The 12,794-nt window shown below is 52.4% G+C and overlaps 1 protein-coding gene and 1 pseudogene across 1 annotated transcript; one reads left to right on the top strand and one right to left on the bottom strand.

The window, feature by feature from the left end:
• Positions 1-464: 464 nt before the first annotated feature.
• Positions 465-1,403, bottom strand: LOC137677419 (olfactory receptor 14C36-like). Its single transcript, XM_068424725.1, has one exon. It carries the CDS (start codon positions 1,401-1,403, stop codon positions 465-467), a length of 939 nt encoding a protein of 312 aa, XP_068280826.1.
• Positions 1,404-10,510: 9,107 nt separating this feature from the next.
• Positions 10,511-11,503, top strand: LOC137677420 (olfactory receptor 9G19-like; annotated as a pseudogene).
• The last annotated feature ends 1,291 nt before the right edge of the window (positions 11,504-12,794 follow it).

Below are 12,794 nucleotides of genomic sequence, written 5' to 3' on the forward strand. Positions count from 1 at the left end.
CTGCTAGACATGTGGCAGCCTGAAGAGGTAACGGAGAGCTCATGCAGCATCTACATGGCCCTTGGACACCAGGAATACATTCTTTAAAAGCAGCACTTGGGGTCTAATAGGTCTCAGAGATGCCACAAGCTTATCGCCCCCGACACAAGGAGAAAAGAATGAGAAAAGACACTTTAAAAGTCCAATTCCTTGGGTTTGTTCTTGGCAGCAGCTTTATAAGGAGAGCCCAGCCTTCAGGCACTGCACTCAGGAGACCCCTTTTATTGCTGAGATGCTATTAGGGAGCCCAGATCTGATACAGTGTCCAAAGCATTTGTGAAAGGGTCAGACACAACAGGATGAAGCCTCTAGAGAAGTGGTATGATGCCAAGCAGCTACCTGTTACTATGATTATCACAGGAAAAAAAAAGCAGAGGCCTGGCCTAAGCCAAGCTCTGGGTCCTCTGCAGAGAAGGGGAGGCAGGTTACTGCTGGTGGAACAAGGCCCATAGGATCAATTTCTTCATCATGTCCTTGAGCTCCCTGTTCCTCATGCTGTGGATGAAAGGGTTCAAAGCTGGAGGTACCACTGAGTACAGAACAGTCACCACTAGGTCCAGGGACGGGGAAGAGATGGAGGGAGGCTTCAGGTAGGCAAAAAACGAAGTGCTGATGAAGAGAGAGACCACGGCCAGGTGAGGGAGGCACGTGGAAAAGGCTTTGTGGCGTCCCTGCTCAGAGGGGATCCTCAGCACGGCCCTGAAGACCTGCACGTAGGACAGCACAATGAAAACAAAATACCCAAAGACTAAGCATGCACTACCCACAAGGACCCCAACTTCCCTGAGATAGTCTGAGTCTGAGCAGGAGAGCTTGAGGATCTGGGGGATTTCACAGAAGAACTGGTCCAGGGCATTGCCACGGCAGAGTGGTAGTGACAACGTATTGGCAACGTGCAGCACAGCATCGAGAAACCCACTGCCCCAGGCAGCTGCTGCCATGTGGACACAAGCTCTGCTGCTCACCAGAGTCCTGTAGTAGAGGGGCTTGCAGATGGCAACGTAGCGGTCATAGGCCATGACGGTGAGAAGAGCACACTCTGCTCCAAGGAAAAAGACAAAGAGAAAGACCTGGGCAGCACATCCCCCATAGGAGATGGCCCTGGTGTCCCAGAGGGAATTGGCCATGGATTTGGGGAGAGTGGTGGAGACGTAACCCAGGTCGAGGAGGGAGAGCTTGAAGAGGAAGAAGTACATGGGGGTGTGGAGGTGGTGGTCACAGGCTACAGCAGTGATGATGAGGCCATTGCCCACAAGGGCAGCCAGGTAGATGCTGAGGAAGAGCGAGAAGTGCAAGAGCTGCAGCTCCCGTGTGTCTGCAAATGCCAGGAGGAGGAACTCAGTGATGCAGCTGCTGTTGGACATTCTCTCCCTATGGACCCAAGGTCCTGTGCCAGAAGGAAAAGACAGCGACAAGTGAGGACAGATTTCTCTCTGCAAAACCAAAGACTTTTCTCATACATTCTCCCCAGCCTTTATGACTGCATAAAGGAGTTTTAGGCTTTTGTTTGTGTTTTTTCTTTCAGAAAGCTCTTCCCTGCCCTCCCCCCAACCCCAACCCAGCCCAATCTCTTCTGGGGAGTCTTCTCTGACATCAGACATCCTGAGCACCTCTGTTGTATTCAGGCTGAGCAGCTGCAAGTCCTGAGAGGCAAAAGGACTCTCTGTCGCTTAGTGCAGGGGAAGGCAAGCTGGGCTGTCCATTGGTCTAGTTCCCAGCTGCCCTGTGCTTGCTTCTTCTTGAGCTGAGGCACTCCTGTGTTACCCTGAGAGGAAAACAGGCACTGCTGAGAGCAGAGGGATCCACTGCAGACCACCCTTTGTCTCACCCTGCCTTCGGGTGCCTGAACAAAGTTCCACCACCCCACTCCTTGCCAAGGACACAGAGTTCATTTCACCAGCCCAGCGGCATTTACCTACCCCTGGCATCTCTGCACTTCTCCATCAGGTAACGCACAGATGCTGTGGGAGAGATTTGAAGTCTTGGAGGGCAGCTCCCAGCTTGGAAGGACACCCCAAGGAGCTAGGCGAGTGTCCTAATGATGGTATCTCATGAAGGGAGAGCCAGCTAATTCCCCATGCCCACTGACCCCATGGCCCAGAGCCCCATAGCTTAGAGGAAAGCTGGAGCACCTGATTCCCATGGATAGGTCTGCATGGGAGGATCCACAAGCTCCGTTCTGACTCTTCAGCTGAAACTCCCACCCACAGTGGGCCTGACAGCAACAGCATAAGCAGCACAGACAGGTGGAGACACAAGAAAAACCACAGTCATGATCCAGCCGAGAGAGGCTAGCGGAGAGACAGCCAGGCACTCAGGAAAGCCTTCCCCTTTCCCAGCTGTGCACGCCACCTCCCAGACCGTGACACTGCCGGGCACTTACCTTCAACCCCTGTGCCGTGCAGTGGGAAATGGGGACATGGCAGGAGAGAGGCACTTCACCTCTTCTGGTGCTCAGGTGGATGAGGAGGCTACTGAAGCCCTGGACTCCATGGCTGTGGGGGCAGAGGCTCTGCTGGGTGGGAGAGGAGAGGTAAGGGGTGTTGCTCAGAGGAAGCGATCTACACTGCAGGGGATAGCAGAAGGTGCCTCTATATCCCCTGAAATTAAGCATTTCCTCTCGCTGCCTTGATCGTACTCATGAAAAGTCCCTTCCAGATATGTCTAGGCTGTGAGCAGGAGCTGTGAGCAGCAGCTGTGAGCAGCCCTGACCCATGCATCACTCTCTCAACAGCAGAATGACCCTGCCTGACCAGCTGTGACTGCACTGAAGGACAGCCCTGGGCACCCCTGGGTGCACACCCAGCTTCACACTCCCACAGCTGTCCCCAGGAAAAGGGAGACATCGTGCCCTGTCCCTCTGACAGTTTGGCAGATAAACACTGCTCCAGAGAACATCAGCCCTGGGATGTGCCAGCTCTAGAAGACCCCTCCAGGATACTCGTCTATACTCACCTGCAGCCAGAGACTTACAACATAAGGGCTGTGAAGGCTTCTCCCCCAGTGAACTCTCAGCATCCTGCCACTCCACATTGCCTTTAACATCTCTCTCATTTCTCTCCTCTCCCCTTGTCACCCGTGGGCAGTGGCCCCAGCCCTGCTGTGCTTTGCAGAGTTGCTGCTCCTAGGCAGAGCTGTCTCTCTCTAGTGCTGCCCAGTTGCCATCACCTGCTCCTGCCCCAGAAGCTCGGCCCAGCTCAGGAGCAGAGGGACCAGCCCAAGGCACAGCTTTCTCTACAATGCTAGTCTCCCTCCAGAGATTTCCCTGGCGCTCCAGGGCTGACAGCTCCTGAAAGGCAGCAGGGTCACCCCTGGGGAAAGTACTTTGAAGTCGACTGAAGTAATCATCAATTCTCCCTCTCTAAACAGCAGAGAGACACTGAATCCAGCAGCATGGTTTGTCGTAGAATCATAGAATCACAGAACGGTTTGGGTTGGGAGGGACCTTAAAGACCATCTAGTTCCAACCCCTCTGCCACAGGCAGGGACACCTTCCACTAGACCAGGTTGCTCAAAGCCCCATCCAACCTGGCCTTGAACACTGCCAGGGAGGGGGCAGCCACAGCTTCTCTGGGCAACCTGGGCCAGTGTCTCACCACCCTCACAGCAAAGAATTTCTTCCTCATATCTCATCTAAATCTCCCCTCTTTCAGTTTAAAACCATTCCCCCTCATCCCATCGCTACATGCCCTTGTAAATAGTCCCTCTCCCACTTTCCTGTAGACCCTTCAGGTACTGGAAGGCTGCTATAAGCCTTCTCTTCTCCAGGCTGAACAGCCCCAACCCTCTCAGCCTGTCTCCATAGCAGAGGGGCTCCAGCCCTCTGATCATCTTCGTGGCCTCCTCTGGACTTGCTCCACAACAGTTGTCCTACCAGAGCATGGTTGCCTGCAAAATCTGTAAATGTTCCCCTCTGGAAAACACCATTTTCCTGTCCCAAAACAAAAAAAGGACACACAGAGTGGGACAAGGATGAGGTTGGTTTCTCCTGTGTAAGGATTCAGCTGAGGCAATGCAGGCATCTCATCCCGAGCTGGAAGCCCTTGGCCTAAAGCAGGATTCGCTATCAGTCGGCAGCAGCGGCAGCAGTGGCAGCGACTGAGGTGAGTCCGGGGCGAGGGTGAGGTCGGGCTGTACCAGGTAGTTTACTCAAGCAGCAGCCCCGTGTCCCGTCTGGACCCGGAAGTTCCCGGCAACGAATCAGGCGAGGAGGGAGCGTAGCCGGAGGCACTGCGGGAGATTTGAAGGGCCCCTGGGGAGCACGAGCGACCCGGAGCTCGGCGAACAGGAGCGTGCAAACAGGTGTGGCAGTTTGCACGGCAGTTTGCGCAGGCAGGGCGAGCAGGGTAGGCGGGCAGGAAGGTGCTGTCTCTCCTTCCAAGAGGAGAGTCCAGGAATGGTTTCCACTCGGCGGAGTCCTAAGTCCTCTGCGGGTGCCAGAAAGGACATGGCAACCCAAACGCACCTGCCGCAGTAGCATGCGGAGGTGCGGGTGGCAGGCTGCAGGGAGTGCCAGAGCCTGGCCCTGGCACTCGAGGGTAACGGAGATGTTGCCTGTGTGAGGTGTGAACAGGTCGATGACCTGATCTCCTTGGTGGCACAACTCAAGGAGGAGGTGGAAAGGTTAAGGAGCACAAGAGCATCCCAGGAAGAGATTGGCAGGCAGTGCTGTTCCCTGCCTGCCCTGGGGAAAACAGACGGGCCTAATGCTCCCCGGGAAGTGGAGGATCCTCTTCCTCCTCCACAAGGAGCAGGAGGAGACTTAGGGGATGGGGGGGAATGGAGGCAGGTCCCTGCTCGGGGTGGTAGGAGAATCCCATCCCGACCTTCCTCCCCTCCCCGCGTCTCCCTGAAGAATAGGCATGAGGTGCTGGAGCCTGAGCGTCTTCCTGTGTAAGTGTAAGACCCGGCACTTGTTCTTGTTGAACCTCGAGCCGTTGGTCTCGGCCCATCTATCTAACCTGTCCAGATCCCTCTGTAGGGCCTTCCTACCCTCCAGCAGATCGACACTCCCACACAGCTTGGGGTCATCTGCAAATTTGCTGATGGTGCACTCAATCCCTACGTCAGGATCATCTCTAAAGATATTGAACAGCACCGGCCCCAGCACTGAGCCCTGGGGAACACCGCTAGTGACCGGCCGCCAGTTGGACTTTGCCCCATTCACCACCACTCTCTGGGTTCGGGCCATCCAGCCAGTTTTTAACCCATCGAAGAGTCCACCCATCCAAGCCCCAGGCAGCCAGTCTGTCTAGGAGGATGCTGTGGGAGACAGTAGCAAATGCCTTACTGAAGTCTAGATAGACTACGTACACAGCCCTGCCCTCATCTACTAAGCGGGTCACTTGGTCATAGAAGGAGACCATGTTGGTCGAGCAGGACCTGCCTTTCACGAATCCATGTTGGCTAGCCCCAATGCCCCGATTGTCCTGCATGTGCCGTGTAATGGCACTCAGGATGATCTGTTCCATCACCTTGCCTGGCACCGAGATCAAGCTGACAGGCCTATAGTTCCCTGGATCGTCCTTCCGACCCTTCTTGTAGATGGGCGTTACATTTGCTAATTTCCAGTCAGCTGGAACTTCTCCAGTTAACCAGGACTGCCGGTAGGTAATCGAGAGTGGTTTGGCAAGTTCATCTGCCAGTTCTTTCATTGCTCTGGGGTGAATCCCATCCGGGCCCATAGCCTTGTGGGTGTCCAACTGGCACAGCAGGTCACTAACCATCTCCTCCTGGATTACGGGAGGTTCACACAGCCCCCCGTCCCTAACTTCAGGCTCTGGGGACCGAGTCTCCCGAGGACAACCGGTTCTGACATTAAAGACCGAGGCAAAGAAGGCATTGAGCTCCTCTGCCTTTTCCTCATCCCCTGACACGACACTACCCTCCTCATTCAGCAAGTGGTGGAGGCTCTCCTTGACCCTCCTTATGCTGTTAATGTATTTGTAGAAAATTTTTTTGTTATCTTTGACTGTAGCAGCCAAATCAAGCTCTAATTGAACTTGTATTCAATCAATCCAATGCATGCATTCAGCCCTGGTACTTGAGGTGCCTGGTAGTGATGGTGACTGTTTAGAGACTGGTAACATATCAAAGAATGTAACACAACCATGTATATTCTTTATATATGCATGTGTATATAAATACACATGTGTATATATTTATTATTTGCTATAACATTTCAAGGTGTATCAAAAAGATGTATAACATATTTCTATGCATTTCTAACACTTCAAAGAACATCATATATTTTTGATATAGCAAACCAAAGAATATTCTTACATTCAAAGAATATAAGTAGCATCTTAAATTAGCACCTTTAATCAAAATTACACCTGTGACTAAATAAAACTTTTACTCCTTTCCATACATCCTGTGGCCAGAGCGTTCCTGGCAAAGAACCTGCTTTGCTCAGTGAGAGCAGATGCCATTTTCTCAGGCCTGTGGCTCATCAGGTGGACTTTCCTCCAGATGAGACAGCCAGGTGGGAGGCAAGAGAAGGAAAGAAGCTTGTCTCCATTGCCACCACGCACAATGGCCTGAGTGCAACTTGTGCAGCCCAGTTTCGGAAGCAGTGAGCTGACGCAGCCCACTGAGGGCTTCGTTAGCAACTGAATTAGATGGGAATGGAGGGGTCCAGCTGTTGGGTAAACACCACGCAGATGGGAGCTAACAAATAGAAATGGGATGGGATAGCCTGGTCATGGGTTCCTGGGGTCATTACTGATGTCTTTGGGTATCTGCAATCTCTGCAGGGAGCAGAGAAACATACCAAAAGCATTCAGTGTCCAAAGAAAGGACATAAACTGTGCTGGCAGAAGAGTTCCTTCTCTTCCTTGACCATCACCAACAGGATGAGGAGTGCATATGTCCCACTTGGACTTGGAGCCCCAGCATTTACATTTCAGTGTGAGGCTCCCAAGATAAACTCTGAGTCATCTCTTGGCCGTAGGAGCAACAGCACAAATGTCTGTGTCCACTGGACCTCCCTCTCCTGCCTTTCCAGCCAGGGCAGAGGCAGAGGAGATGGTTCTCCTGAGCCACATGTCCAACAGGACTGGCAGGAGTCATGCCCACTTGCTCCCCTTGGCTAGTAAAGAGCGAGGGAGGCCCCTGTGCACCCCCTGTGCTGGAGAGAGGAATCCTCTCTGGAAGGACATACTGCTCTGCTGCCTTCAGCTCTCAACAAGCCAGGCCCCTCTGCCTCTGAAGGTCTGAGGGTTTCTAGTTCTATGTGAGTTGATGAAGATGCAGTCATCTGCAGGGAAGTGAGGTGAATGACATTTCCGGGAACTTTCCTGTCCTGCTCACCAAATTCAGAGCTGTCCCTGGTTCAGTTGCTCTGCCCCAGTTTACATCATTTTTCCAGGACGTCATCACTGCCTGGAGCTGTTGACACAGTCCCCACAACCTCAGAGCTTCCACCCCACCAGGGAGTCAATTATATTGTTTTTACTCTCTGCAAATCCTCAGGGGGGACCTGCTGGAGCAGGAACCTTCAGAGACTCGTTTGTGCCATAAACCCTGGGACACTTCAGAGAGCAGGGAGCCTTGAGCTACTTCTGGAGACCCACCTTAGGAGCTGCTGGGACAATGGCAGAGGAACACAAGCCACTGGCTCAGGGTTTGCAGTGAGTTTTGAGAAGTCTAGAAATGGTAGGGAAGAGGCAGAAGGTGAGACCCCGACTTTGGGCTTCATTGCATGATCCATCAGAGCAGATGTCACTGCTTCATGGTGAGGACTGCAGGTTTGTGCTGGGTGTGCTGAAGGGTGGGTGAAGGCTGGGTGTTATTAGTCAGTCTGCTGGGTCTTTGAACAGAAGAAATCAGAGCACAGAGACCTGAGTCTCAGCCTTCTCCTTTCCTGCATTTCTTCCCACCCCAGCTCCCTCCTTCTCCACACACCCCCGAGCCCCTGGCACTGCACTGCAGATCCAAGGGACAGCCCGGGGACACTCTCCCAGCTCGGCTGGGTGGGCAAAGCGTTTGGGCAGGCTGTGTGGGGCCCGACTGCCTGTGACTTTCACGTCTTCACTCACGGGGCTCTTTCACTGTTCTCTTGTTCTGGTTCTCGTCGTTGTTGCTGTTGTTAGTTTTCTCAGTCTCTGGGCATTATGATCATGTCGGTTTTGTTCTGCACCTCTCAGCTTTCTCACTCCCGTGCAGTGGAGAGGGCTGGGGTATCGGTCATTCTGAGTAGCTTTTGGCAAACTCTCAGAACGGTTCCTGTGATTATCTCCGCTGGCAGAAATGCATTCCAGCCCAAGAGGTGGCTGTGAGACCCTTGGAGGGAACTGCTCTTGTGGAGAGCTGCGTGTCTCGGGCATGAGCTTTCTCCAATCATGTGCTGCAGCATGTCCCTGGCATTGCCCATGCCCCTGACCCTGACCCTGTCCCACCTCACACCCAGGCACCCTGAGGACACCCTGTTCAGTGTCCCGCTTTCTCAGGGAACCCCAGGAGCGCAGCTGGCCACGCTGAGGTCCTGCTGCTGGGCTGGGATTTGCAGGCAGGGAGCCCAAAGTCCTCAGGAGCCATTGCTGAGGAGGGAAAAAGATGAAGCAAATGGTTCAGCCCAGCAGCTCTCATTCACAGAATAACAGAGAAGCTGGGCTTGGAAGCCACCTCAGGATTTCATCTGGTCCAACCCCTCCTAAAACAGGGTCAGCCAGAGCAGGTGGCTCAGGACCATGCCCAGTTGAGTTTTAATATCCACAAGGATGGAGCCTTGCCTCCCTGGGCAACCTGTTGCAGAGTTTGATCCCCTGGACTTTAACTGGAATTTCCTGTATTTCCATGTGCCCTTTCTTCATGGCACCACTGACAAGAGCCTGGATTTGTCTTCTTTCTCGCTCACAGCCTTCCTCCCTGCACAACTCTCCCATGTGGCTTGGTTGGCTCCCAGTTGCCCCTTCCCTATCTTTTTTTTGATCACTTCTGTGTCACTTTTTATTTACATTTTGACCCACAGTGTTGTTTTTAGCATCTCCCTGGCAGTCCCACGGCACAGTTCCTTGTTCATCTGAGCCAGTAACTCCTGATCTGCCCTTTCGCAATGGAAGAAATGGGCCTGTGTGGTGGTGGGGAAGAAGTGGGGTGGGAATCCATTCCTCCTCATGTGAGTGTTTCAGTGTCCTGGTTGGGCCTAAACCAGGCCAATTTTCCTTTCAGTGATTTTTCCTTTCAGCCAAGTCTCTTCTAAGTAACTGCACAAAATGAAACTCACTGCATGTTTTGCAGACAGTCTCTGCTTCCAGGACTGATGACGCTCCAAGTTTATACTGAGGTACCAGTAGGAATGTTACACAGAAAGGCCCTTGCTGTCCTTATTCTCAGAGAAAACAAGGTCACTGCTAAATTCCTCCCTGCTTACGAGTGAAGAGCCAAAGGGGGTCGCACCTGCAGGGAGGAGTGGACAGGGCAGGTGACCCAAAATTGACCAACGAAGGGATTCCATCCCACACACGTCATTCTCAGGATAAAGCGGGGGGATCACGGGGGTCTCAGAGTTCTGGTTTTGGGGGCTTCTGCCTGCTTGGGGCTTCTGCGGCCTGAGCCTTCGGGCGGCTTGAGCCTTCCGCCCTTTCTTCTCCCTTCTCGTCCCCTTCTGCTATGGCCGGCGTCCCAAGAGGACTCTGTCTGTTTTCCTGCTGCCCCGATCCCGATCCGTGCATCCCTGAACCCAGTTCCCGTCCGTCGCTGGGCCCAGCCTGGGCCTTCCTGGAGCCTGCCCTGCAGTGCCGGTGGTGACGTGGCCAACATCAGGGGAGCTCGATCTTGGTTTTGTATATATTTGTATGTATTTGATTATTCCAGTATTACTATTGTACTCTTTTTTTTTTCATTATTATAGTTTATTAAAACTGTTTTAACTTTCCAACCCATAAGTCTCTCTCCTTTTTCTCTTTCCCTTCCCCTTCTGGGGGGATCGGGGGGGGTCAACAGTGAGCATCTGCCACCGGTTTAATAGCCAGCCCAGCTTTAAACCGTGACATTCAGAGAGCTCTGGCCACTCACCCTGCCCATCCCTTGCTTTGGAGGAAAGGTGGTGTCTGTCACGACGTTTCACACAATGAGGTTTTTTTTGGAGATTGGGGTTTGTTTCCTCAGGCACATTTTGTCTTTCCTGAGAGCAGAAGGATGTTGATCCTCAACACATGTAACACACCTTCCTGGGCATACCCCCAGGCACAGGAACCTTGTCTGTTTCTGTGTGAGCAAATGCACATCATGGATTTTTTTCCCCAGTGAGAAAGAAGAACTTATGTTGGGCAGCTTGCCTCTAGAGTCTGCAGTGGGTCTGCTGGGGTGAGTGCTCTTTAACCATCGGGAAGAACATTTTTTCTGATTTCTGGAAGCAGGAAACACATAATAGTAATGTGAAGAGAATAGTGTCCTGCACACAAAAATGTCAAAGGTGAATGCTGAAATGTGTTTCTTTCTCGCAGCCCCTGAGGAAATAAAACATTGCATGGCCGAAGGGGAAAGAGACAATGGGACATCATCCATGGATTTTGTGCTGCTGGGAATATGTGACGTCCCCATGCTCCAGAACCTGCTCTTTCTCCTCTTGCTCGTGATCTACTCATTCACCGTGCTTGGGAACAGCCTCATCACTTTGCTGGTGGTGGCAGACCAGCATCTGCACACCCCCATGTACTTCTTCTTGGGCAATCTCTCCTCCTTGGAGACCTGCTACAGCTCCACCATCCTGCTCAGGGCTGCTGGCCAGCTTCCTGACTGGGGACAGCAGCATCTCTGCACACGGCTGCATGGCTCAGTTCTACTTCTTTGGTTCCTTTTTGGCTACCGAGTGTTACCTGCTGGCAGCCATGTCCTATGATCGGTACTTGGCCATATGCCAGCCGCTGCTCTATGCAAGCCTCATGACCTGGAAGGTCTCTTTACACCTGGCAGCTGCATCTTGGCTAGGAGGTTCACTGCTGGTGGTTGTGATCACAGTCCTCCTATCCCAGTTGCAGTTTTGTGGCCCCAAGGCAATTGACCACTTCTGCTGTGATCTTACCCATTGCTGGAGCTTGCCTGCAGTGACACCAGAGGCAGTCACATTGGTTTCTTTTATATTTGGCACCTTGGATGTAGTTTTTCCCCTTCCTGTTCATACTGGTCTCCTATGTGTGCATCATAGCTGCCATCTGAGGATCCCATCCAGCACAGGCAGGCAGAAGGCCTTCTCCACTTGCTCCTCTCACCTCACATCTCGTCACCATTTTTCTATGGAACCCTCTTTGTTGTCTACATGCTGCCTAGAAGAGCCCCGCTGAGGCAGCTCAACAAAGTGTTCTCCTTTTTCTACACCGTCCTCACGCCCCTGGTCAATCCCCTCATCTACAGCCTGCGGAACAGGGAGGTCAGGGAGGCACTCAGGAAAATGATCAGGAAAGTCCTGGCCTGCACCCAGACCTCATGCTACCTTGGTGACACAGACAGAAGACGCTTCTAGCTCCTTTGAAAGCTCTGGATACCAGCTGGCTCATCAGAATTGCATTCCACTGAGACTGCTTGGGGAGTGGCAAGGGGAAGAAAGCAAAAGGTCCTTGGACAGAAATATCATTGATTAAAAATCAATGTTGAAAATGTCATGGGTTTGCTTTTTCCTTGATAATAAACAACTTGGTGGTCTTATGTGTGGGAACTATTGAAGTGTCAAGGTTTTTCTTTTCTGGCAGAGATGAGAAAGATATTGGCCTAATATGTGAATATTTTCCAAGGGCCACCATGAGGGCATCTTTCTCACTGTGGGTTCCCAGGATGGGAGTCGTCTCCCCCTGTCGTGCACATTTCAAGAGCATGAAGCTCATGTGTCAGCCACTAATGAAGGTCTACTTTCACTGTACTGCCAAGGAAAAATGGGCCATTTCTATTGCGTGGCTCATGTAGGTTACAGCCATGCACTCCTCTCCCCTCCACTGGCCAGACCCTGTTGCAGGCATGCCTCAGGAACCAGCTGGGGATGCAGCAGCTGAGCAGCTGAGTAGGAAGCCTTTGCTTCTCCTGCTGCAAGGGAAGGTGGAGAGGCTGGAGTGACACAAGCAGTTCCTTGTTCTGAGGGCTAAAACAAGACCATCACCTGGATCTCCCTCCCCTCCCCTTTCCCTCCCCTGTTCCTGGAGAAATGAGCAAGGCCCTGCTCCAGCTGTGCTCCTCTGGCTCCAGCTCAAACTCCTCTTCTCTCTTCACCCTACATCTTGGACAGATGCTGCAACACCCGCTCCATTGCCCCAGTCCCTTCATCTTTGGAGGATCAGGCTTTCCTCCTCAGCCCTCCTTCCCCACTACCGGGTCTGGTTGGGATGAAGTTCATTTTCCTCATGGCAGCCCATAAGGTACTGTGCTTTGGATTAGTGACGAAAACAGTGCTGAGAACACACCAGTGATGTTGCTGTTGCTGAAAGGTGTCTGCACAGCATCAGGCCTTCTGTGTTTCTCACTCTGTCCCCAGCGAGTAGGCTGGGGGCTCACAAGGTGGTGAGGAGGGGACACGACCCGGAAAAGTGACTGGAACTGACCAAGCAGATTCTCCATGCCATATAGCATCATGCTCAGCAATAAAAATGGAGGGGAGGGGTTTTTTGACGGGGTAGCATTGCCTGGGGACCGCCTGGGCATGGATGCTCTTGTGGAAGGTGGTGAGTGATTGCCTTGGCATCACATTATTTTGGTTTTAGTTTTTTATTTTTTTCTTTCTTCCTTCTTCCTCTTTCCTTCCCTTATTAAACTATTTTTATCTTGAC

Source organism: Nyctibius grandis, unplaced genomic scaffold (genome assembly GCF_013368605.1).
Source record: "Nyctibius grandis isolate bNycGra1 unplaced genomic scaffold, bNycGra1.pri scaffold_52_arrow_ctg1_1, whole genome shotgun sequence".
NCBI lineage: Eukaryota > Metazoa > Chordata > Aves > Nyctibiiformes > Nyctibiidae > Nyctibius > Nyctibius grandis.